Raw genomic sequence first — 25,042 nt, forward strand, 5'->3', positions numbered from 1 at the left:
ATCAGATCCCTCTTCCCCCTCCTTTTTCTCTTCCGCAGCAGGACCAACCCCAGCTGCATCAGAGCCAGCTGCAACAGGATCCACCACAGCACCACCTACTGGCACGGAGGCCAATTTAGAGAGACCAGAGTTCAGGACTTCATTGATGTATTTTCCATTCAATTCATTGCCAACATTGTCTCTTCGGCCTCGATTCTTTTTACACTCCCCAAAATGGTATTGATGTCCTTGGAGGAGGGGCTGGTGTTACCGCCAGGAAGTAGCCGGACACAAGCATAAAAAAAAGTCAAAACAGACACGAAACGTCGGTCTAGCTGATTTTTCCGTAAAGTATCCAGTCTAGTGACAAGCTTTATCGCAATGCTACGTTATCCCGGCCGAATTGCTGTATAATGGCAATAGCAGATACACATGAAAACATGAAATGACCCAGGGAATCGATAGAACATCAATCAGATGTACAAAAACAATATAACATCCAAAATGGGTGAATCTTTACATGAAGGTAGATATACTTTATTAATTTATATAATCTATACAGTTCAAGAAGTGAACAAATGTGGATCTTATTTCCTTACGCACAAACAATCAAGATCAACTTAAAAACAGCAACAACTATAAATATTGAGGGTTGGTTGGACAACATTATTATTCCTCAGAAGAACAATGGTGAAATGGGGATAATGACTGTTTCAGACGGTTTGTTTTGAATGGACAGATGGGCTTCAGTTGTGCGTTTGAAAATCACAGGTGAAAAAAAGTTGGAAGGGTTTAGATCTCGTCTACGAAGGGCGTCTTGACGAGGTTTCCACTTGAAGCCATGGACTTCTTGCCCGACACAAACTTATTTGCAGCCTGAGAGAAGAAAGAAAACACATTTAAGCACAAAAGTAAACAAACAAACTAGGAAACACTCAGAATATACTGTGTACGTCGAGAGTGAGCTGCAGCAAAGACGGTAATATAGAAATATATTCACTTCCACTCAAATTTTCACTTCCTGTCCAATTCACATCAATGCATGACTAAATCAAAATTAAACTTAAGTGGAAGTTAATATTCGCCTAAAACTGAATAAACGTACGTTGGCAACATCAGTTGCTGAGACCGAGTCGATCTTCTGTGCGATGGCCTCGGGGGAGTGGTAGGCCCCACTGGCCAGAGCCTGTGAACCCATGGCATCTAACAAACCCTCTGAGCTCTCCAACGACATCAGGTACTCAGCCTTCAGCTGGGTCCTAAAGGGGTAAAGAAACAGGCACAACTTAAGTCAAAATGTAGAAATTCCCTTCTATTTGCAACACTTTTCTCGATTATATGTACTCAAATTCTATACTGAAGTCTGTGTGCATGTTAGCTTACTTGGCGCGGGTCAGGTCAGCTTCGGAGACCCCACTTGCAACAGCCTTCACCTGGCCAATAGCTGCCTTGATCACCTGTAGAGAGGAGGACAGGGATAGGTCAGGAAATTAATCAATGGGAGGTCAAAGTTAATCTTCATTATGCTCTTTCCTCATCCTAAATTAATGATCTTACATTACATTCTATGTAAAAGTAACTATCACTCACAGGGTTCATAGGACTACTTAGCAACTGACTCAGAAAGCTGTTGTGAAGAGTTCAAATTAAACTTTATGAATTCTCATGAAAAGTACCTTATTAGAAAGCAGTGGGAATTTAAGAGACATAATACTCACATCACCAGCTGCTGCAGACTGGGAGATGGTGTAGACTCCAAACAGGCCAGAGTCAGAGTAGTTGACATTGAAAGCAGAGGCCTAAAAGGAGGACACCAAAGGAGAATGACATTTGTTTTGCCAATCTAATACAACAATATGAAATTCTGCATGATAGAATACAATATCTATTCTGCACAAAACACTTCTATCAAAAGATTCCTCCACATATTGCATTTTCCTCTTGTATATAGCCCAGCTATGAAAACACAAACACAATCCAATCTGGTGATTATGCCACTCACATCGAAGGGGTCTGCAGTAGCCTTAGCAACGCCCTGGATGAGTTTGGAGGTGGAATTGGAGCCTCTCTTGATGTGTGGCCCCGCCCCCAGGACGTGCTGAAGTACAGAGAAGGCCATGACCTCATCTGTGCCCACCGCCGCCCCCTCAGACACCACTGCAGAGTGAACCAGGCTGGACCCATTCTGCACCCTCACCTCACCTAGAGAGGAAGGGAGAGAGGGAGATGCAGAGAGAGAGGAGAGAGGGAGACGCAGAGAGAGAGGAGAGAGAAAGGCAGCAAGAAACGTTGACTTCAGGGAATTTTCCGTGCCAGAGGAAAATGAGGTTTCATGCTTTTAGCAGATAGTGGAATAAGAGTCTTACCGCCTCGGTACTGAGCCTTTGTCCCAGCGGTGCCCATCCCACTGCGGATGTTGAGGAACTGTTCTCCTACCTGCTTCAGAACATCGTGGTCCACACCTGAACACATAGAATGCATGTAAGAATACAATAATATATCTTTTTAAAATATTACCTTAACGCACAGCTACCTGGAGAAAAATAATTTGATAAAAAAATATGTTTTATTAAATATACATGTTTAACACTTACCAAGCCCAACCAGAGCCATTCTTGCACTTGTGAAATTGTTCTGGATAAAATTGTGCATCTGGAGAGGCAAACATCAGAGGGTTAATCAAAAACATAAACATAATGCTGTACTTTGTGAAGTAGAGCATGCTGGGTTGTGCATCAGGAGGGGAAGATGAACATCCATAGCATTAGTCCCAACTCGATGATAATGCAGGGACCAGGATGATGAGTGTCTTACATGGTCAGCGTCGACGTGGCCAACCATGTAGTCTGGGCAGTAGAGGGAGTTGGACAGCGTGTTCTTGTAAGCAGCTCCATGTAGACCCTCAATCACACCTGAGGAAAATAACCGCAAAGCCCTTCAGACGCAGTGTGATGACAATTTGCAATCTTTTGACATTCAGCATAATGTAATCTAGAGCCGTTAACAGAAAGTACATTCAAATAAAGAAACAAACAACCACATGACTGACTGAGTGTGTATGTGTGCTAACCCATCTGGGGGGACTGTGCGGCCAGGGCCCTGTCCATCTTGACCCTGGAGGTGAGGTCAGACACCTCCCACGGCCTGAACTCTGGTGCTGTGGTCACATTGATCAGGTACTCCATCACTGTGTCACTGCATTAGACAACACACAGAAATGAGAATAATTATTTATTCACCATCTATTAGATCTATGGTTGTGTACACATATGTATAAGTGAGGCAAGCAACACTTACATGTGGTCTCTGAGACAGTCAACAGAGTAGATCATGTTCTCTCTGGATGACGTCACGCTGCATAGAAAATACACACACACAGATACACTACATGACCAATCGTCGAACATCTCATTCTAAAATCATGGGCATTAATATGGAGTTGGTCCCCCCATTGCTGCTTTAACAGCCTCCTCTCTTCTGGGAAGGTGTTCTACTAGATGTTGGAACATTGCTGTGGGGACTTGCTTTCCATTCAGCCACAAGAGCATTAGTGAGGTCAGGTACTGATGTTGAGCGATGAGCTTGTGTGGCCTACCACTTCGCGGCTGAGCCGTTGTTGCTCTTAGACATTTCCACTTCACAATAACAGCACTTATAGTTGACCAGGGCAGCTCTAGCAGGGCAGAAGTTTTACGGACTGACCTGTTGGAAAGGTGGCATCCTATGACGGTGCCACATTGAAAGTCACTGCGCACTTCAGTAAGACCATTCTACTGCCAAGGTTTGTCTATGGAGATTGCATGGCTGTGTGCTCAATTTTATACAACTGTCAGCAACGGGTTTGGCTGAAATATCCAAATCCACTCATTTGAAGGGATGTCCACATACTTACACTATATATACGAAAGTATGACATCCATGGCAGTGGTACAGCTAGTCAGAAAATATGCTAAAGAGATTCTCTGGTACTTTTGTATACTTTTAGCCAGTAGTTGTGAAAGTAGCACTCATGAACCAAAAAAGTCACATACGTATGTGCACCACGGCATTGTTCTCTCTCTCTGCTGTGTCCACAGAACAATCAGGCCCATCCTGCAACCTCATTAGATAATGCTGGGCAGGCCCCTTGCTAGCTGCCACTCAAATGCGAGGGGCTGAAGATCATTGGCTAGAACTCAAACTGCTAGGGAGCTGGCCCACTTGGGGGAAAATGGCACAGCACAGCTTCAAGAAAACAGTCACTTTCAAACTAGGGATTTCCTGGAAAATTGAGGTAAAACAGTAATTCTTCTCAGATGATGATGCATGAACTACCCATTGACACATCCAGCCCAAAGCTGGAGGTTTAAAAAATACGTTGTAAGTCATCAAAGTAACGGAACGTCTTTAATTAAGTATCCCAAACAATCTAAATCAAAGGTATGTTTAGTTCTATTTATGTTTGTATGAGGATGTACACTAAATCACAGACACCGACCCTAGACTTCCTCCAACTGCTTCCACACCACGACAGATCCTGAAGGCTGAAGCACCTTTGGTAGTCTGGAAAAGAGCAGCAGAGATTGGGATGAACCACATCACTAGTTCCTAAGCAGTATTGAGTACATTGAACAATCACTCAAGCTCCTGGATACATCATGTTCATGGAGGGTTAATGAACCAGAACCAGGCGTACCAGGTTGGCAGCCAGACGGAGCAGGTGGGTGACCCCCTGGTTGTCCGGGGACTCATATCGACAGCCAGCTTTCACAAACACACCGATCCTGGAAGCCGGGGAGTAGTTGTCCAGTGAGGCTATCACCAGACCGCTGGGCAGTTTAGTCACCTGGAAGAGAAATATCAGTTAGCATCACACCTACAGTGCCTTCAGGAGGTATTCATACCCCTTGACTTATTCCACATTTAGCTGTGTTACAGCCTGAATAATAAAATTTAAAAATCTCCCCCATCTACACATAATGACAAAGTGAAAAAAAATTGTGTGTGAAAAGGAAATACAGAAATATCTCATTTAAATAAGTATTCACACCCCTGAGTCAATACATGTTAGAATGACCTTTGGCAGTGATTACAGCTGTGAGTATTTCTGGGTAAGTCTAAGAGCTTTGCAAACCTGGATTGCACATTATTATTTTTTATATTTATATTTCTTCAAGCTCTGTCAAGTTGGTTATTGATCATTGTTAGACAGCCATTCAAATCTTGCCATAGCTTTTCAAGACGATTTATGTCAAAACTGTAACTAGGCCTCTCAAGAACATTCAATGTCATCTCGGTAAGCAACTGTTTTGAACTACACACTCTCCCATTAATGTACCCAACTCCCTTTTCACTCTATAAGGACTACAGATATTCACAAATATTCTAATTAACTAGGTTTGTTATTTTCTGGTGCCTCTATGAAATTGCCTCTGAGTTGTTCTATGAATTATTAATGTATGAGGTATTATTGGTGGGGTTACCCCTGTGCTGTGACTTGTGGTCATATGGTGTGTCTTGTCCTCTCTCTCCACTGATCATCTGGAAAACAGGCTACACTCCAGGCAGTCTCTTCTGCTGATGTGTGTCTGGTAGCATTACGCTCTCTATCCTGCCTATTATTGCACACAGAGTGAGTCCTTGCAAATGAAGTGGCTTCTTAAGAAAATGTTTTCTCCTGAACTTATTTAGGTGAACTGGTTTAGGTTTGCCATAACAAAGGGGTTGAATACTTAGACTCAAGACATTTCAACTTTTCATATATTATTAATTAGTAAAAATGTCTTGACATAATTCCACTTTGACTTTGTGGAGTGTTATATGCAGCCCAGTGACATCTCAATTGAATCCATTTTTAATTCAGGCTGTAACAAAACAAAATGTGGAAAAAGTCCAGGGGAATGGATACTTCCTGAAGGCCCTGAACACGTGTTTTATGCAGTTACGACGTCACAAAATGTTAACAGAGCAGTGCAGAGTAACACGTCTTAGCTCTAGGTTCTGTTATAGCATGTTCACATAAAAGGCAACAAATGGGTGGAAAGCATCGCATTACAAATCTGAAATGACTTTGCTAGTTTTACTTAAACTATTACAAATATAATCAGCACAACATTTCACTGGCAATTTGTTGCAGTACATAGAGATTCTATGTGGTATAATAAAAGCAGACCAATATCTCAAAGGAAAAAAGGTCCATGTAAATACACTGGAGTTAAGAGTAAGACAGATGACAATCTCCACCTCCTAAGTAGCTCCCTCAGACCACCACATACATGAACATCTTGGTATGAGGGCAGCCCCTGAGGAGAATTTGAGGCCTGACAGAGGCTGGGCCCGGTTTCCCGATAGTGATGGAATTTAGGCTTCTGAGTGTTTAAACAATGCATCTTTCCTACAACATCCGGAGATAAAACTTGCGTTTCCCAAAACACTACGCTAAGAGAACAGTTGCTAAGTGCACCATTGGTACGTGTTTCAATACTGATAGGATCGAAAAGAAAGGGAGCGCTGCTCTCGGATCAGCATTCTCCATTCAAATCTGACCTTCACATTATAATTATTCCACAATACTGACGACGAAGCAGCTCCTATATTAGTCCTACCACCTACAGCTGCATATATTGAGGCGGCTTATTCTACGGCTTGACCAATAAAAATGCTATCATTGTGCACGTTAGGCTACATATCATGTAATATATTGAGACAAATTACAGACAGTAGAGCACAAGTACCAAAACATAACCAAATTGATTGAAAATGAAATGTAGCCTGTTTCAATATGATTTAATGCATTCATCTCAGTTTTCATTTGAAGCATCTTTTTATACGTTGCTTGTTTGTATCAATTGGAAAGATATTGAGCGTTGGACTAGTAACCAAAAGGTTGCAAGATCGAATCCCCAAGCTGACAAGGTATAAATCTGTCATTCTGCCCCTGAACAAGGCAGTTAACCCACTGTTCCTAGGCCGTCATTGAAAATAAGAATTTGTTCTTAACTTACTTGCTTATTTAAATAAAGGTAAAATGTCAAAAATTTAAAAAAAAACAAACATTGGCAACTTTGTATTTGTAGTGAACTTTGTTCTGAAGTTATCAGCGGTCAGAGAGACTCTGATAAACCATGTGATTCTATGTTTAGCTGAGATCTTCTGTTTCTTCTGTGCATAAAGTGGCACGGGAGGGCAAAAAAGCATCTCATTAGGCACGTAGCTGTGGTCTGAGGCAGGCATTAGATTATGAGCATTTTCAAGTGCAACATTAATAACGATGGTTTTGGGAAACAGCTCAGAGATTTCATGATACTCCTTCAATGGTTCTAACGATGAACTTAGCCTTAAGATACTTTTGGGAAACTGGGCCTTGGTCTGTCCGGGTGGCTACAAAGAAACGTCTTTGTGAAGAGAGACAAACATGTCAACACCCACTGACCTGCACATCCTGAGGCTGAAACTTGACATGCTCAGCAGCGACATCCAACTTACGGGCCGCCTGGGCTGAGTAAAGCCTTGTCTGTAATAGAGAAAAGATACAAGGTGACTTAATATCCTACTAGGGTTTTATGGTGGGGCTGGACTCTGGATAGAGAGAGACAATTAGATGATTGAGAATCAGAAACAGAATGATGGTTGAATGCAGACTGGACAGATGTGGATGGACCTTATGGTGGCACAGTGGTATAATAATATTCAAATGTTTCATGTTTAATAAAAAGGCACATTCCGTATTTTCTGTTTCCATTCAACAGTGCAGCCCGTCACTCGTTTGTTTTGGTTTTGGAGGACTGTGGAGGAGGATCATGGAACGTGCAAAATCAAAGAATAGATATATTCACCATGCAGGACCATGATGAAGCTTGAGCAGGGATAAACTTGGCTGTAAGGGGGAAATTAGCTACCTAGAAAGTCTGTCTCCAGTTCAACTCATTCATAGACACTAACTACCTTTAGCGCCAATTGACGATAGTATCTTCTGGCCGGGGGAATTTTGTTAAGAGAAATCCTTTTCATAAAACCAAATGTTAAATTACAGGGAAAGGTGAATTATCAATATATTCACCTGTATTTGCCCCCCAAAAATGTAATGATAATTAGCTGCAAATGTGGCTGTCATAAAGAACTACAAATCCAATGATGATCTGGACGAGGCTACTGAATCGAGGCAAAGCTAAGAATTTCTGGATTAACTAATGTTAACCATTGGTGGGAAAAAGTACCTTAATAGAAAATGACTTAAGTAAAAGTCACCCAGTCAATTCCTACTTGTAAAAGGGGGTATTATGTAACCCAGTTAATGTATGTGAGAGCGTGACAGCAAAGTTTACTTATGCATTAGCTAGCTAGGAAAGTAAACTTGTGAGAATGTTACGGTATTCATTGATATTGGAACTTTTAAAACATCAAGTTGTAGCCAACTGAATAACGTTATGTCCTGATTCATTGAATGACACGACAGTGTGTGCCAGCTATTTACATCATAGTGCACAGTCCAGGACACATGACCATCTGCTATGAACTACATTTGACTTTCAAGGGAGAATCACACCGAAGGCTTGATGTCAAATCAACAGCTGCTAAACCCTATAGCGACCCCCACTGAGACTGATAAATAACGGAACGATTATCCTCTGCATTATCCGATCTTCTGATTGGACAGACCGCGAGGGACAAATTTGACAACGCATTGACAGCGGGTAAAGAGTAGATCAAATATTCCACAAATTGTAACGTTAGCTTAATAACCACATTTTCGACCCACTATCAAACGTTTAGGCTGGGTTTATCATCATTGTGTTAACGTTCGCTTCCTCCCTAGTATGTTTACGTTAGCTACCCTAGTGTCATCACAATTTGTGGTGAAAGGGGATACCCAGTCAGTTGTACAAATGAATGCATTCAACTGAAATGTGCCTTCCGCATTTAACCCAACCCATCTGGGGCAGAAAAGAGCGGGCGGGTGCAATAATCGACATCCACGTCTTCGGCGCCCCGGGAACAGTGGGTTAACTGCCTTGCTCAGGGGCAAAACGACAGATTTTTACATTGTCACCTCGGGGATTTGTTCCGGCAACCTTTCAGATACTGGCCCGAGCGCGATCCTCGCCAACCAAGCCCCACAATCTATAAGTGGGTATCAAAAATGTCTCCTGAATAATCAACTATTCAATTTATGAAAATGGCAAAGGAGTTCTTACCGATAACTGACTTATTCCGCGAATCCCCTTCATCTCCCCTTTAACCTTACACCAGAACGATGAAACAATATGGCTGACACGGGAATGTCGTACCCAGAATTCCTAGCGCACCAACTTCTTCTTCTGGGGTTTAAAAACGTGCACTAACAAGTGCATTTACTACCACTGTTTTTAAAAGTGCTAAACAACTTTTTTATCTAACCTGTAGGGTTTTACAAATATTGTCCACATTTTGTGAAAATGCACAACATGCATCAATGGGAAATAACTGGTAACAAAACGAAGCAAAAAGAAGAACATGGGCGGGTCAAACAATTCACTTCCTGCCCAGTTTAGCAACCAAAGCCCCCATTCGTTCCACGCTCAGTCCTAAACACGTGTTGTTAGAGTAGCTGCGTGTTGAAGTTCCTCTAGCCTTTGAGAATCGAAACAAGCTGTTTTAACTACATAACGATTTATTTTTGAATTTCCCAAAACCTCAATCGTAGACGTATAGTCCTCCGTGAAGCATTCGCCGAGAGGAGAAATATCAGAAATAAACGGAAGCAAGCATGGTGAGTATTTTAATGGACCGCTTCAGTTAACATTTCTAGCTACCGTTAGCAAACTACCTGAATACAAGTAATAACGTAACTAGCTAACGTTACCTAATTGATAAGGATAACGTTCTGTCGTTCTCATCTAGTCTCTACATCTTCTAACAGTTTTTGTTTGTTCTCAGACTGAAGCCGAAGTGAATCCCAAGGCCTACCCCCTGGCCGACGCCACACTTTCCAAAACCATCCTGGACCTTGTGCAGCAAGCCTCCAACTACAAACAGTTGAGGAAAGGGGCCAATGAGGGTGAGAGAATCTGACATTGATGAATACCCAATTGATAATATAAGTAATGTACTGGAAATATACTCCTTACTGCAAGCATCATTATGCCAGCTTCTAAGACATCTGGCCCAATTGCACAGTACATGAGGTTGAGTGTGCTTGATATCTGGCCACAGATTAGCTGGTTCAAATCCTGCTCAGATCACCACTTCAAACACTTATCTATGGAGTTCTAATCTACCAAAGACATATCACTAACCCTTAACTCTTGTCTGCCCTCTTCCAGCCACCAAGACATTGAACCGTGGTATATCTGAGTTCATTGTGATGGCTGCTGATGCTGAGCCACTGGAGATCATCCTCCACCTGCCGCTGCTTTGCGAGGACAAGAACGTCCCCTACGTGTTTGTGCGTTCTAAGCAGGCCCTGGGGCGTGCCTGTGGGGTCTCCCGCCCCGTCATCGCCACCTCAATCACCATCAAGGAGGGATCTCAGCTGAAGCCCCAGATCCAGTCTACCCAGATGGCCATTGAGAGACTGCTGGTCTGATCTGGTTGCTGCTCTGCTCTCTATAGTATTGGATAGTCTAAAGGACTATGTCAGGCAATTTTAATTGTGTGTTCTTTTGGATAGTTTAATTGAATTGTCTTTGGAAGATACATTGTATTTTGTCAGGGACATACTATGTTATGTAATTTACTCTTGTTTTGTGATAATAAAACATTTCTTTTTACTAATGTGTGATATGTAATTGTGTTCAATTTTGTAAGTGCCATAAGACTATTACAGTATAAAATAATACTGTATACAAGAGAAATTAGTTGAGTACTTTTGATGGAGGGATGAACCATCTAGAAAATTATTAGTTCGTTATGAACAGGATCTTATCATTGATAAACTTATTTTTCTAGTTGGTTCATCCCTAGAGTTCTCAACCAATTTTTCTTGCATACAGTATTGTGTTGGATGATGAGTAATTACCACATGTCTGTTGCGGAACAGCAAGGGTAATAAAAAAATATGAAGGGTCCCTAAAACTACCTTGGCAGAATCAATATGTGCCTTATTTGATCTTCTTGTAGGGCGTTTTTAGAACATATCCTAGCGTTCACGCAACCGTTTGGTGTCTTGAACGCAGCGTCTGAGCTGGAATAATTTACCCAATACCGAGGTCACATTTCAACAAAGTTGAACTTTTGGACTCGCGTCACTGATCATAAACTGTCTGTACGCTTGAGTAAAAGCTTTAGCCACCATGGCTGAGCCACCCGTTGTTATACGACAAGATGAGGTTGAAGGTTTGTTGCATTATAAAGATTTGATCCCGCGACTTGAAGTAGCACTGGGGAAGTTTTCCAAACTGGACAACGCAGAAGTGATCCAGCCCGTTCGTACTACTGTCCCGTTACAAAAATACAATGGGTATGTTTATTCATTCCCCTATTTATCATTGGTCGGTAATTTAGTAACAATAGTGTTCCAAAAATGTTCTGGACAGATTTCTGGGGCTGATGCCTGCGTATTTGGTGCATGAAGACATCCTGTGCACAAAATTGGTGTGCTTCTACAAGAGGGAGAGTGGGTCAACTCTGCCATCAACTCAAGCCACAGTGTTGCTGTTTGATCCTGAGTATGGGAATGTCAAAGCTGTGAGTATGCCTATGATCATTGAACAGTGGCCATTAGATGTTATTTATCATTTGTGATTAGCAATACAAGTCAAGTTAAATCAAGGATTTAGCACAGCTGGTTATAATAGAGGACAATTCAGTAATAACATCTGTCTCAGTGTGGTTGACATCTGCAGGTCATGGATGGGGAGGTCATCACAGCGAAAAGGACAGCAGCAGTGTCTGCTATTTCTGCCAAAGTAATGCCCTCTCTTTGTGGCCTAGGCGGGCATGCATACTCTCTTTATTGGTGATTCCTCACTACCTGTCAATAACATTGTGCTGTTCTAACGTTGCAATGTTTGGAACCCCCCTTGGAACTGTCCAGCTGTTGATGCCAGCCAAGTCGGAGGTGTTGACTATACTGGGAGCTGGCCATCAGGCCCTCAGCCACTACAACGTCTTCACAGAAACCTTCTCCTTTAAAGAGGTACCAGAGTGATTCTGTGTTTCTGAATGGGTAATTAGAGAGATCCACTGGTGTGTTGTGGCTATATCCTCCAGACATAAGACTGGGTTCTAGTTAGAAATATCTTGTGGGTCATGAGAAAATATGAAAGACCATTGAGGGATCACGTCATTCCAGGTCCGCGTGTGGAGCAGGAGGAAAGAGACGGCGGAGAGGTTTGCCCAGTCCACCCAGGGTCACGTTACAGTATGGGAGTCAGTGGAGGAGGCAGTGAACGGTGCAGACGTCATAGTCACTGTGACTGGTGCCAGTGAACCAGTGCTCTTTGGCCAGTGGGTCAAGCCAGGTGCCCATGTAGCAGGTGAGGAAACCCCTGACTGAAGATGATAGTGCCATGCCTTAAGACTTTGATGTGTGAAGATAACATACTGTATATTTAATTTTTTATTCAACATTTATTTAACCAGGAAAAGCCCATTGAGACCCAGAGTCTCTATTTCAAGGGAGACCAGGCCAAAAAGGCAGCAACAATCAAAACATTTCAGATTTAAAACAAAAACAGAACATGATCCAGCCTAAAAAAAGCATTTACACTCCTCCGTAACAGTCTCTAACACACTCCCAAATGAATTCAGTGGCACTAACATATCTAGATGAAGCATGGATTATAGACTATTCCATGCCTCTGGTGCACAAGAAGAGAAGGCAGTCTTGCCTAATACTGTGAATGTCCTGGGGACCTTAAGTAGCAACCACCTAGCAGACCGGGTATGGTAACTGCTAGTGGTGAAGGAGACCAGACTACAGAGGTAAAGAGGGAGTTTACCCAAAAGGGCTTTGTAGGTGAACACATACAAATGTATCTTTCTGCACATATAAAGTAAGGTCCAACCTACCATTTGGTACAATGTGCAATGGTGGGTGAGTTACTTGGCATTTGTAATAAAGCACAAGGATGCATGATAAACAGACTCCAGTCTCTGTAAGATGGAGGAGGCTGCATACATATACAACAAGTCACCATAATCAATTACAGAGAGAAAAGTGGCCTGAACAAGCTTCTTTCTAGCCATAAGCGGGAAGCAAGCCTTATTACGAAAATAACAACCCAATTTCAATATAAGCTTTGTCACAAGATTATCCACATGAACTTTGAAGGACAACTTGTCATCCATCTAAATTCTATGGTATTTGTAGGATGACACCTTTTCAATGGATAAGCCACCAGATGTGACAATGCTAATGTTCTCTGGCAGAGTTCTAGCTCTGGTAAAGGTCATGAATTGAATTTTCTTTCAAGACCAGTTTTAGGCCATAAAGGCAGGCCTGCAGTGACTGAAAAACAGTCTGGAGCTCTTCAACAGCCTGAACCAGAGAAGGAGCACATGAATATATGACTGTATCATCTGCATATAGATTTCCCAAATCATTAATAAACATTGAGAACAACACAGGATATAAAATGGAACCCTGGGGCACACCTCTATTAATCTCAAGAATGCCAGACTTGTGATTGTCAGTTATACACGTTGTGTTCTGTAAGAAAGATAGTTCCTAAACCTATTTACTGCCCCTTCACTGAGACCAGTGTTTCTGAGTTTAGCTAGCAACAATTTATGGTCAACTGAATCAAAGGCCTTTGATAAATCCATAAGCAGAGCAGCACAATGTTGCTTTTTATCAAGTGCATTTATTATATAATTTGCCACAGCCATAGCTGCAGTTGTGGTGCTGTACCCCGATCTAAAGCCAGACTGAACCCCGCTCAGTATGTTCTTTTCAATGAAGACGCTTTTTAACTGTGAGTTCACTAGGGATTCATAGACTTTGGCCATGATAGGGAGTTTGGAGATAGGACGATTGTTATTGGCATCTGAGGGATCTCCACTCTTTAGCAGTGGGGGACATAAGCTGCTTTCCAAATGCTGGTATGGAATTGGTCAAGAGACTCAAGTTGAACATGTCAGCCACAGGTTCAGTAATAATACCAGCTACTATCTTTAAGAGGTAGGGGTCAAGGTTGTCTGAACCTGCAGACTTTTTAGTGTCTATTGCCTCTAGTGTTTTGTAGACCTCAGTATAAGAAACAAGCTCAACGTTAAAATGGTTCACGTGAGGGCCTATATCATAGTTTACTGTAACAGAGCTTACATTAGAGGCCTGGGCCCCACCATTATCAAAAACTGAACCAGCAGATATGAAGTGCTTGTTAAAAATCCCTACAATATCAGCTTTATCTTTCACTTCATTAGAATCCATCATTAAATGGTCAGGAAGACAAGCAATTGCACAGTGATCACAGACATTGCAGAATATCCCAGTTGATGTGTATTTGTGAGGGGTATTCGTTAGAATAATGTCCAATAGCGTTGATTTGTTAGGTGCTCTGGGATTCGGTCTTGTCGGCGCATTAATTAGAGCGAGATTCAGTTATTTAAGAGTCCGATACAGATGTATGCACGCCCCAGTTCAAATCTCCTAAAATAATTGAGTCATGTCGCTTGTGCAGGATATCAGAAAGACAGGACATCTCTCTTTGTTCTTAATGTAATGTATCTTTGTTGTGTGTGTGCGCGCGCATCAGCTGTGGGAGCCTGCAGGCCAGACTGGAGGGAGCTGGATGATGTGTTGATGAGGCAGGCTGAGGTGTATGTAGACAGCAGAGAGGGAGCTGTAGCAGAGTCAGGAGACATCATCCTGTCTGGGGTAGGTTGTGAGACTATTGGTATTCTGTATATGGGTTTCTTCTGGCTGTGCCTACTGAATGCAATCTTGGTTTATGGAAGTTATACAAGTGGGTAATCCCAATTAAAGGATAAACATGTTTAACATGATTTGGTGTGCTAATGAATACTTAATCTCCAGGCCAAAGTGTTTGCAGAGCTTGGAGAGGTTCTCAATGGAACAAGACCTGCCCTTAGAGAGAAGACCACTGTGTTCAAATCCCTTGGTAGATTGTCTTTATCCTCTATTCAAATCCTGTAACATGTTCCTTCATTGTGCTTTTTCCAGAGTTTTATTGACCCTGTTTATATACAACAGGAATGGGGATTCAAGATGCAGTCTCTGCCAAGCTTGTGTTTGAACAGTGGAAGAACAAACACTGAAGACCTGAGGATATAATGGGATGACCATGGATGTGATCACTTACATTCCCACCAGATCTATATTAAAGGGAGTTGGTGGAAAGATAGTGGGAGTTACTGTGTTATTCCTACATCTGCACAACTGAAAGTAAAAAATGACAGGCAGAGATTTTAAATGAATTTATTGGCTTAATAAAAATAAAAAAATCAGCAGATTAAACTACTATTGTCAAAATAAAACCACATTTAGCCAAAGAAAAATCAGGTATAATTTCTTTCATTGTGCTGTTAACACTGGTAATAGCTCAGAACAGCCTCACTCAGTTCAAATTAAAAAGAGTATTTTGAAAATTCACTGGTAGGTGAACTACCGTATATTTTAAATACAGCAATTTAGAAGCTACAATAAGACATGGTCAGTTACAACTTCTGAATTATTTTAAATTGCTCAGTTTTTAGTGCTACAGTAATAGGTTAGCCTGGATGTAGTCCCTGTTCAGCTATTACATTCCTGCCATTGGCCAAATGAAAGGAGTGGCAATGAGTGGAATGTTAGCTAGAAAGACTGGTACCCAGACTAGTAATAGGCAGCTCTGATGACAAAACAACACAGTAATGTTTACATAGCATCATGATGATAAAGCTTAATGTTAAAATGAGTTCACAACTAAGTTGTTTCGAGTAGCAAACAAAGTCCAGGTTCTTCACACAAGAACTAGACCTTCTGTAAAGGACTGGATAGATGGCATCTGCTGACAGAATACGTTCTTAAAGGGAATGAGGTTGAATTCTACCTTATAACAAAGGCCTATAACAAAAAGGTTGACACGCAGGTGTTTGGAGTGTAAATCTGGCAGACTACACAATACAGTTCCATTACTGACAATACTCGTACAATGGATGTATTTGTGTTTATGTACAGAAAACACAGTTTGTGAAACCGTTGTTTAATCCAACAAGAGGGATCCATCTAAATTGGTCTGATAAAGAACCATTCTCCATCCACTTTCTAACAGTTTCTCCTATTCACCTGTTCAGGTGAATCAGTATAGACACCTGTAGAATGTAAAATACTATTTTATCAGAACAAGGGGCAAGTACTGTAAGTTGATATTTAGATAGATCTAATAAGCATTTAATCCACCTAGCTATAAAGTGATCGCTATTATCCATTATTGACAGTTATTTTGACGATGTATTTGATGGATAGATAAAAATCTACCTGACGAGAAACAATTGATCTAAATTTACTTGATCTACATAGAGTATGATTATAGAACATAGAAGACACTACTACAACACTTTTTTTTGTTTTTTTTAAGAGTTTACTTCAATTTCTCTTGAACCATTTAACGGATATTTTAAGATTTTGCTAATTATGGTCGCACATATGGTACAAAAGAAAAAAAACAAGAAGAAATCCTTACATTTAGTGTACATGGAGCTACAAGAAAGTGATGACCGTTATATGCGGTAGGAATTTTGGCAACACCTCAATTCTACACAATTGAAGTCTGTAAACAAACAATATGGACTCGAGAAGAGTGGAAGAGACTGAAATTGAAAAGAGCAATTAGTATCTTCCAATAACATTAAAAAAAGTTATTTTTAGAAGGCAGCAGGAATTTCACAAAGCTCTAATTCTAGGATTTGTATAATAAAAATCATATTTAAGTACTATGTACTAATTACAATCCGAGAGAGAAAAAAAATGACATCTGTAGAATCTTCCCTCTTAAGACACTCTCCCACCCTCTTCCTCCCCCCAACCAAAAGGTGAGCTCAGACTGCAGTGTGACTTCCTACTTCCTGTCTGCGCCGTTTAGAGTAGTGAACACTTTCTCTTCCTCTTCTTGACGGGCGGGGGACACAAGACCGCCCGGATGGCTTCGTCAAACACTGTCTTAAGGCCACGCTGTGTCAAGGCTGAGCATTCCAGGTACTTTACTGCTCCTGTAGAGGGGAGACAGGCCGGCATTCAACATCACAGCAAACGGGGATTTCATTCATTAAAATCCTGAATTGAATAATAGCTAAGACTACCCCATCTGGTTAAAAATGAAGCTATGGAGAAACTCCATTGATCTTGCTGTGTTGTCCAGTAAAATTCTTTCTCTACGTCCGGGATACCGGGCCCTCAAGTATTACTAAGAAGTAAGCCTTGTCCGAGCCAGAACAGCTCATATCTGTTATCTGTTGTTTTTGTAGCGTGATGCAGCTTGATGTACAAGTACACCCCCTGGACAGGACACTAAAGTACTATTAGTATACTAACCAATCTCTTTTGCCATGGCCAGACCCTGGGGGTAGGTAATGGGGGTGAGTTTCTTCTCCTTCAGCTTCTCGATGGTGTCCTTGTCATCTCTCAGATCCAGCTTGGTGCCCACCAGGATGATTGGGGTGTTGGGGCAGTGGTGTCTCACCTCTGGGTACCACTATGGAGGACAGGGCCAAGACAGTCAGGATAGAATCAGGATGTTACTGTAGACTAGATGCCTATCTATCAAGTAGATCAGTTGTTTTGAGAATGGGGATAAAATCCACCCTGTCAAGCAATGACCATGTTGATAACTTAATACAGCTCCAGGCATTTTCTGTTTTTCTTAACTCCTGTTCTGAGCATCTGAGATGTAATGCAATCTGACACACGTCAAATCAGTTTTCTTGATCTTCTGATCTTGTGTGAAGATAATGTTCTATACACTGATCTTTACAGGAAGCCTACTGATCATAACAGTTCGTTGAGGGCTGATAGTTGTCACCCACTTCCCTTGAAAAACAGTTTGCCCTACAGCCAATTCTGTCGAATCAAAAGAATTTGCAAAAAACAATCAGATTGACAGAAATATGGCCGAGACGCAAAGAAAGTTCAAGGAGAGGGGCTACAAGAATGATCAGATTAATATTGCCTTTGAGAAAATTCAAAACAAAACATGACCTTTTTCAAGGCCAGTCTCGCAAAAAGACGCATTCTTGTGTTCTAACTACCCGCTATTCAAAGTGCTCTGAACAAATTAAGGGATTGTTCACAAACATTAGCACATCCTAAAATCCGATGGTAGTCACGGTAATGTGTTTTAGGACTTTCCCTTGGTCGTATTCTCGCGGGGCAGAAATCTCAGAGGCCAATTGATACACTGATTAACCACCAAGATATTCCTGAACAACGTCTATTTGCGCCCCTACTGGATGGAAATTACAAATGTAATGGCTGTGCTCAATGCAATGGCACTTATAAATGTAGATCCTTCAAACACCCACAAACAGAGAAATCGATCCCAATCAAAAGGTGTTATTACGTGCTCCACTAAGGCAGTTATTTATCTTAAACTTGTCCTTGTGGTAAAAATGATGTAGGTAAAACAAAGCGCGAATTAAAAGTACGTATCTCAGAGCATCGTAGCACCATTAAGTGTAAAAACTTTACTTATCCAGTTGCGGCCCACTTCTTGGAGGCAGGCCACTCGATTTCGTCTCTGCGTTATATTGGCATCGAACATGTCACCCTCCCTAGGAGAGGGGGTGACCTTGATAATTTATTGTAAAAACGAGAGGCTGCCTCGATCTTTAACTTAAAGACCCTTGCGCCCTTCGGTCTCAACGTAGACTTTGATCTGAAGCCATTATTGTGACTTTGCCATTGTAATTGTTTGTAAACTTGTGTAGTCAAATTAATCTTTGAATGCTGTTCTTTGTATGACATTTTAATATTTGATAATTAACCAATGATATTAGGCCACTCTTGGCCATGATTACAGACACCTGTGTCTTTTGACACTATATAAACGAGTCATCCCGCAGTGTTTGTGATCATACCCTGATGAAGACAGCTTGGTAATTGGTAATTAAATTTTTGCATCTGAGCTCCTCGAGTGTGCGGCTCTCTTTTATTTTCAAGATAACTTAATACTTAACAGAAAAACTAAACAGAAACAAAGCGGAGACTATGACTCACCTTGGCACGGACGTTTTCAAAGGAGGCTGGACTCACGAGAGAGAAACAGATCAAAAACACATCCTGTTGGGGAGGAAACAACCAGCATTATTTATTTGGTCATACGAGTACAGCATTACAAGATCAAACATGAAAAATTGACACTTACAATTTATGGAGATGAATGTTTTGTAGCTATGAATGGTACAAAGAAAACATACATGACACAGACAACAGAGTTCATGAACATCCTCAATTCACTGCGATACAACTTTACTGTTATCTAGGAGGACAAAGTTTCCCTGAACACTCAATTGCCGGGAGGAGTCAGAGCCCAGAATGTGGGGCAAACAGAGCACTCTTTTACTTCCTTAATGTCTGCTCCAGACATTGTTTTAGTACTGTGGAAAGCAGGCTGTACTCTCCTCCTCATACAGACCTCTGAGCCATAAGAAACGATCAATATGCCTTTCCCTAATGCCCTGATTATCTTGTTATATTATTCACAATGTTGTAGGGATTGATTCTTTATGCAGAGCTGACAGCAATTTAAAACAACTTCCTCTGTGCTCACCTATTATGATAATCCATATGCGCACCACTAGAAATTCCTGCATTAGCATGTTTCTGTTAGCCAATACATCCTGACAAAATACACCATATTACTAACCTGCTAATGTGCCTGGACCTTGTAGGCTAAGAAAAGAGAAAAGACCCATAACCGATCCAAATGATTGCCCAATAAGGCAGGCTAGATGCAGTTATTTTTCTAAATTAATATGCATGAAAAACGCCAGGCTTTTGAGCGATTATTGAAATAACAATGAGAATTCACAGCAGTTTGCAGTCTAGAGTTTTATACTCACTTGAAAACAAGAAAATTATTAATTACATTGTTGTAGCCTAGGTTGGATACATTTCTAGTCCCTAAAAAAAACAGAATCCATAGAGTAGCTTTTTGAGCTGCGTGTCCGGGGACTGGGAGCTCAGCCTCGGGACCGCACAGTGTAGGCTACCTATGATCTCCATTTCTGATAACTATGTTTTCTTTCACTGCGTAAATTGACTGGATATATTCACTGCAGTATGAAGCCTAACATTGAGCTGATGAATTAAGGGCTTCTAACTTAGGCTATTAGTAAAGAAAATAGTCTATTGGAAGAGAGATGCACACTTGCTCGCTGAATGTAAAATAAGCTACAGCATTAAGAACACACAGGGAGTGGGAAAGGAGAAGCCCATATTTTCCTTGTAGGCCCATCTTAACACCGATAGGCTACATCCTGCCAAAATACACCATATGAGTCGCCTGCTAATGTACCTTTCTAGCCATTCTAAATTGTCGAGAATGTAACCCAACTGATCCAAATGGTTGCATAATCAGGCCTAGGCTGTATGCAGTTATTTCGGCATGAAACAAAACAGGACGTTTGGGCCTTTATTCAAACTAGCCTATATCACTGTAGTTTACAGCCTTATAGACAATTGTGTACTGACTTGGTAACAAAAATGAATTCCTCATTGCACTGTTGTAGCACAGGTAGAATAATTGTCTTGTCTAAAAATGTAGCCCTAATCAATAGTGGAGCTTTGCATTCGCGGGGAACAGAGCGTAGCCTGGAGGAACCCACAGATCTGACATTTCATAATCTGTTAACTTATTTTTCTTGCACTTTGACTGGTTATTATTTAGCCTACAGCCCTAATATTTAGCTAATATCTAGCTTCTTACTTCAGCTACACATCAGACATCACTAGCCTCTCTTTTCCAGCTGTTTAGGCTATAGGCTAGGCTATAGGCTACGCAAGCCTCTCCACGATAGCCATTCCTCTTCTCGTAAAATCCCAGGAAAAAAAGCTATAGAATATTTATCTTGATATTTTTTTATACTAGGCTTAACAGCCTATAACGTTCAATTGCTGAACGTAAAACAGGCCTACAGTTGAGGTGAGAAAGCGCGTTGGAGTGACCACATTCGGCCGGTTATGATAACATTGTTACACTGACGCATGCAAATAGTTGCATAGGACAGACGAGCACAGTGAAAAAGACAACCGAAAGGAATTGACAACAATTAGAAAATCATAAATCACTTGCAAACTACTTGAGGAACATGCCAATGACATGCTGTAAAAAATATGCAGGCTCAACAACGCTTGTTGATGAATTGCTACATTTAAAATATGAGTTACTATATTATTTTTTATTACGCCTACATGTACATTGAAGTATTATTTGCAGTTGTCACCATGACAATGAACACACCCTGAAATTACTGAATGGTCGAGTTACCATTTCTTAATAGGCAGCACGATGCGTTGATCAGTTGATTGACATCGGTAGGACTGTAGAACGATAAACCTTCCCCTAGTGTGGATGCTCACCAAGGTTTTATAGTTATGTAGCCTATAGTTTATCGTTATTGGCTTTGTGGATGGCCCTTAACTCTGACACAACTAACGTTATCACAACCGTACAACTAGTAGGTCTAGCTAACGTTAGCAAACTTGAAGGAAATAAATACAAAATTAAAACTTGTTTACTTTACTTTTATGCTCTAGAAATTGACTCCAAATAATTTAACGCACCAAGTTTGCAACCGGTGAACTGGCACACTGCAGTAAGGAAGTAAAGCGAAAGTCGAATCCCATCACTTCCGTTGTTTGGCTGTACCCATAGAAACGTCTGAAAATTGGTTTGATACTTTGAGACGTAGTAAAGTCGCTTGACTGTCTTCATTGCTGACACTAGTGACCTAGAGGACACAGTACATTTCTCCTGTTGTTTTACCGTCTGTGGATAGGACAGTGGTCTGAGTCTGTCGTAGTCTTCCTGTCCTGCTGTATCCCATAGACCCAGATTCACTGGTTTCCCATCGACCATCACATTGGCAGAGTAGTTGTCAAAGCTAGAGAGAGATACACCACATTGACATCAATGGATGTGATCAGCACACCACCAAGAAATAAAGGCAACGAGTTAATTTCAATGATTCGACAGGCCAAATATAGAATTTCCTGATCAACAGGAGAAAAACCCCCACATCTGACTATAAAATATAACAGTTCTGAATGTTAATGTTGGCATTCTATGTTTCTCGTCTGGGGCACCTGCTACGATAAGGGAGTGGGGGGATAGAGTGAGTGTACTTACACTGTGGGGATGTATTCCCCAGGGAACGCATTGGTGGTGTAGCTGATGAGCAGGCATGTTTTACCCACAGCTCTGGAGGAGAGAAGCATAAAGAGATGGAGGAATGAAGAGGAGAAATAAGCCACCTGGCTTCAGTTTTGTTTTGGTCAATTTCAAAACCGAAAGGAGAACTTGAATGGGGTGTAACTGGCAAACTTAAGACAATGAGTTAAACTGAAAAATATCTGCAGAATGACACATTTGAGTCCCAATCACAATGTCCTAAATAAGATTGGGTGGTGTAGCTCAATAAGAACATGCAGCAGACATTTAGGTTGGGTTGCACCATCATGGATACTCTTAAACTGGGTTAAATCAAGGTTTATCTATAAATCTTATTGCACCAAAATTGAAACATAGTTTTAAATTACTCCCTATTTCCCCACAATTTTGTGTTATCCAATTGGCTGTTACAGTCTTGTCTCGTCACTAAAACTCCCGTATGGACTCGGGATAGGCGAAGGCAGAGCCGCGCGTCCTCCGAAACAACCCAACAAAGCTGCACTGCTTCTTGACACATTTCCCACTTAACCCGGAAGTCAGCCGCACCAGTGTGTCGAGGGAAACAGTAACACCTGGCGACCGTGTCAGCTTGCCCGGCCTGCCACAGTAGCCGCTAGTGCGCGATGGGACAAGGACATCGCTGGTGGACAAACCCTCCCCTAACCCGGACGACACTGGGCCAATTGTGCGCCGCCCCATGGGTCTCCGGGTCGCGGCCGGCTGGCAAAAGAACATTGACTCGAACCCAGAATCTCTAATGGCACAGCTAGCACAGCGATGCAGCGCCTTAGACCACTGCGCCACTCAGTAGGCTTAAATTAATCCTAGTTAAATGTAATCCTTCTTATAAACAAATCAAATGTAATCATGTTGCTCCACTGTTTTAAAGTGAAATGTAAACGTAGGTTAGGGATTAAATCTAAACTGCCACTGGAGGATGTTAAAGTTTATCATGTCAGTGTATGTGCTGTGTTTTCAGTGCGATTAACAATTTCAGCTCCTGCGGCTTATGTTTGTAAAACTCAACTAGCCAGGTAACATGAACTAATTTCACAAATTTCAAAAGGTTTGAAAACTCACTTTGCTAGCTATCTAGCAAACTAGCAATGACCAGTGCTGGTTTGTTTCCATATGAATAAAATTAAGAACATATTGATATGTTGAATGTATTATGACACGTGTCACTAATCATAGTTTAGTTATTTAATTAAGTAATAATGCCCAAGAAGCCGGTGTTTGGAGGATATATTGGCAAACCGTGCAAATGACAGACGTACAACTCACATATCTACTACGTACATTTGGTCAGGTCTCCCAAAACGTTAGTTGCAGTATGTAACCTTTTGGGAGATCTGACCAAATGTACATAGATGTGAGTTAATAGATGTCATTCTCATTGTAAGCAAGTCTAAAAATATGTTCTGTGTGCACTATGTGTATGCTGCCCATTCTTAAATTACATTTGTCTTTCACTTTGTTTTGTTCACCAGCTTCAACCAGCTGAAAATACAGAATTTCTGGTTATGTAAAATATATATTCACAGCTGTTAATATGGTACAATGATTCTACACTATACTTGCTTGTTTTGTCAAACTGAAATTAGGCAAAGTTGCTAGCTATAAACCTAGATATACAAAATCTAAATTAGGTCTAATCTAAGATTAATTTAAACCATGTTTGGGCAACCCACCCTAAAGGATTGCTAGCTTGCTAAGCACAATTTAATAGCTAATGATAATATGGTGGGTGCGTATTGATACGAATGTGTGAATTGGAAATGTGTTGTTTTTTTGCATATCCCTGTCTGAGAAAATAGTGCATATAGCTGCGTAACCATAAACAGCAAACGAGAATGCTGAACAGTTAGCAGTAGGTAGCAATTACGCTAGCTAAGCTAAATTACACCATGCCACAAGTTTACAGACAAATGTGTTGTTAGCAAGCTGGAAACAGTGACAACAGTTGTCACCAGTTAGCTAGCAAAGTACCAAGCAAACTAAGGGCTACTTGAAACAATTTTGATATTATAATTTATATTCTACATCATAACTTATATTGTAAGACATTTTATAAACATAGCTAACTAGACAAATGTAGGTTAAACTTACCCGTCCCCCACTACAACACACTTGATGGCCTGCATCTGACGCCTCTCTCAGCTTGCTAGCTAAAATTTGAGTTTATCGGTTAGCTGGTAAACCACTCGTTAGTTGCACCAACGGGGAAAAACAAGGTTTGAAGCCTCGATTAGAGGGATAAGTTACGATAGTTTGGAAATTAGTATAATTCCTTCAAATCAGTGTCCTCAACAATAACTTGGTGGAATTCTAAACTTGTAAAACAAGCAGCCACCACCCAAAAAATCTCTGGTGCTAAACTTGAAAAAACGCCCTCAGACAACGGAAGCTGTAATTCCCATTCCATGCAAGTCATTTCCGTTGACTGAAGATTGGATAGAGGAATTTTCAAAGGGCTGTCAAGAGACGCCACCTAGCGGTACGTTTAATATTTCTACAGCCACCTTTAGGTCCTTAACGTTAGAGGGCAGTATTTCCTCATCATTTAATATTGTAAAGATTTCAGGGAGGCAGGCATGAGACGAGACTGTCAAGACAAGTCCAGATGCAATACCTTGGGTGTTATGATTACATCACTCCGGAACTTTGTCATAGTTGTCCTGTGTTTTATCCTAAGAAAAAGGATGTGTTTATCCACATTTATATAGATGAAAAATTGCATCTTATCTAAATTAACAGATTAAAAGGGAGTTTAT

The 25,042-nt window shown here is 41.1% G+C and overlaps 4 protein-coding genes across 5 annotated transcripts; 2 read left to right on the forward strand and 2 right to left on the reverse strand.

Annotated features, from left to right (window-relative positions):
* Window positions 1-488: 488 nt before the first annotated feature.
* LOC135523630 (cytochrome b-c1 complex subunit 2, mitochondrial) lies at window positions 489-9,261 on the reverse strand. Its single transcript, XM_064950433.1, has 14 exons — window positions 9,153-9,261; window positions 7,391-7,471; window positions 4,655-4,804; window positions 4,457-4,521; window positions 3,277-3,333; window positions 3,050-3,174; window positions 2,794-2,891; window positions 2,574-2,631; window positions 2,346-2,441; window positions 1,982-2,181; window positions 1,698-1,778; window positions 1,363-1,436; window positions 1,085-1,238; window positions 489-855 (listed from the first exon to the last, which is right to left on the reverse strand). The coding sequence occupies exons 1-14, from the start codon at window positions 9,183-9,185 to the stop codon at window positions 772-774; spliced, it is 1,356 nt and encodes a 451-aa protein (XP_064806505.1). The 5' UTR covers window positions 9,186-9,261; the 3' UTR covers window positions 489-771.
* Window positions 9,262-9,489: 228 nt separating this feature from the next.
* On the forward strand, window positions 9,490-10,710 carry LOC135523631 (NHP2-like protein 1). Its single transcript, XM_064950434.1, has 3 exons — window positions 9,490-9,706; window positions 9,874-9,994; window positions 10,260-10,710. Exons 1-3 carry the CDS (start codon window positions 9,704-9,706, stop codon window positions 10,520-10,522), a joined length of 387 nt encoding a protein of 128 aa, XP_064806506.1. The 5' UTR covers window positions 9,490-9,703; the 3' UTR covers window positions 10,523-10,710.
* Window positions 10,711-11,158: 448 nt separating this feature from the next.
* Window positions 11,159-15,245, forward strand: crym (crystallin, mu). 2 transcript variants are annotated; one of them, XM_064950438.1, is made up of 8 exons: window positions 11,160-11,395; window positions 11,472-11,622; window positions 11,781-11,843; window positions 11,972-12,073; window positions 12,230-12,413; window positions 14,637-14,758; window positions 14,918-15,002; window positions 15,095-15,245. In XM_064950438.1, exons 1-8 carry the CDS (start codon window positions 11,229-11,231, stop codon window positions 15,157-15,159), a joined length of 939 nt encoding a protein of 312 aa, XP_064806510.1. In that variant the 5' UTR covers window positions 11,160-11,228; the 3' UTR covers window positions 15,160-15,245. The 2 variants fall into 2 exon arrangements, with proteins under 2 accessions (XP_064806511.1, XP_064806510.1); XM_064950439.1 differs by lacking the exon at window positions 11,781-11,843 and having other exon boundaries at window positions 11,159-11,395.
* Window positions 15,246-16,043: 798 nt separating this feature from the next.
* LOC135523635 (ras-related C3 botulinum toxin substrate 1) lies at window positions 16,044-24,670 on the reverse strand. Its single transcript, XM_064950440.1, has 6 exons — window positions 24,378-24,670; window positions 22,227-22,298; window positions 21,864-21,981; window positions 19,094-19,156; window positions 17,414-17,573; window positions 16,044-17,091 (listed from the first exon to the last, which is right to left on the reverse strand). Exons 1-6 carry the CDS (start codon window positions 24,410-24,412, stop codon window positions 16,961-16,963), a joined length of 579 nt encoding a protein of 192 aa, XP_064806512.1. The 5' UTR covers window positions 24,413-24,670; the 3' UTR covers window positions 16,044-16,960.
* Window positions 24,671-25,042: the final 372 nt, after the last annotated feature.

Source organism: Oncorhynchus masou, chromosome 31 (genome assembly GCF_036934945.1).
Source record: "Oncorhynchus masou masou isolate Uvic2021 chromosome 31, UVic_Omas_1.1, whole genome shotgun sequence".
Taxonomy (NCBI): Eukaryota; Metazoa; Chordata; class Actinopteri; order Salmoniformes; family Salmonidae; genus Oncorhynchus; species Oncorhynchus masou.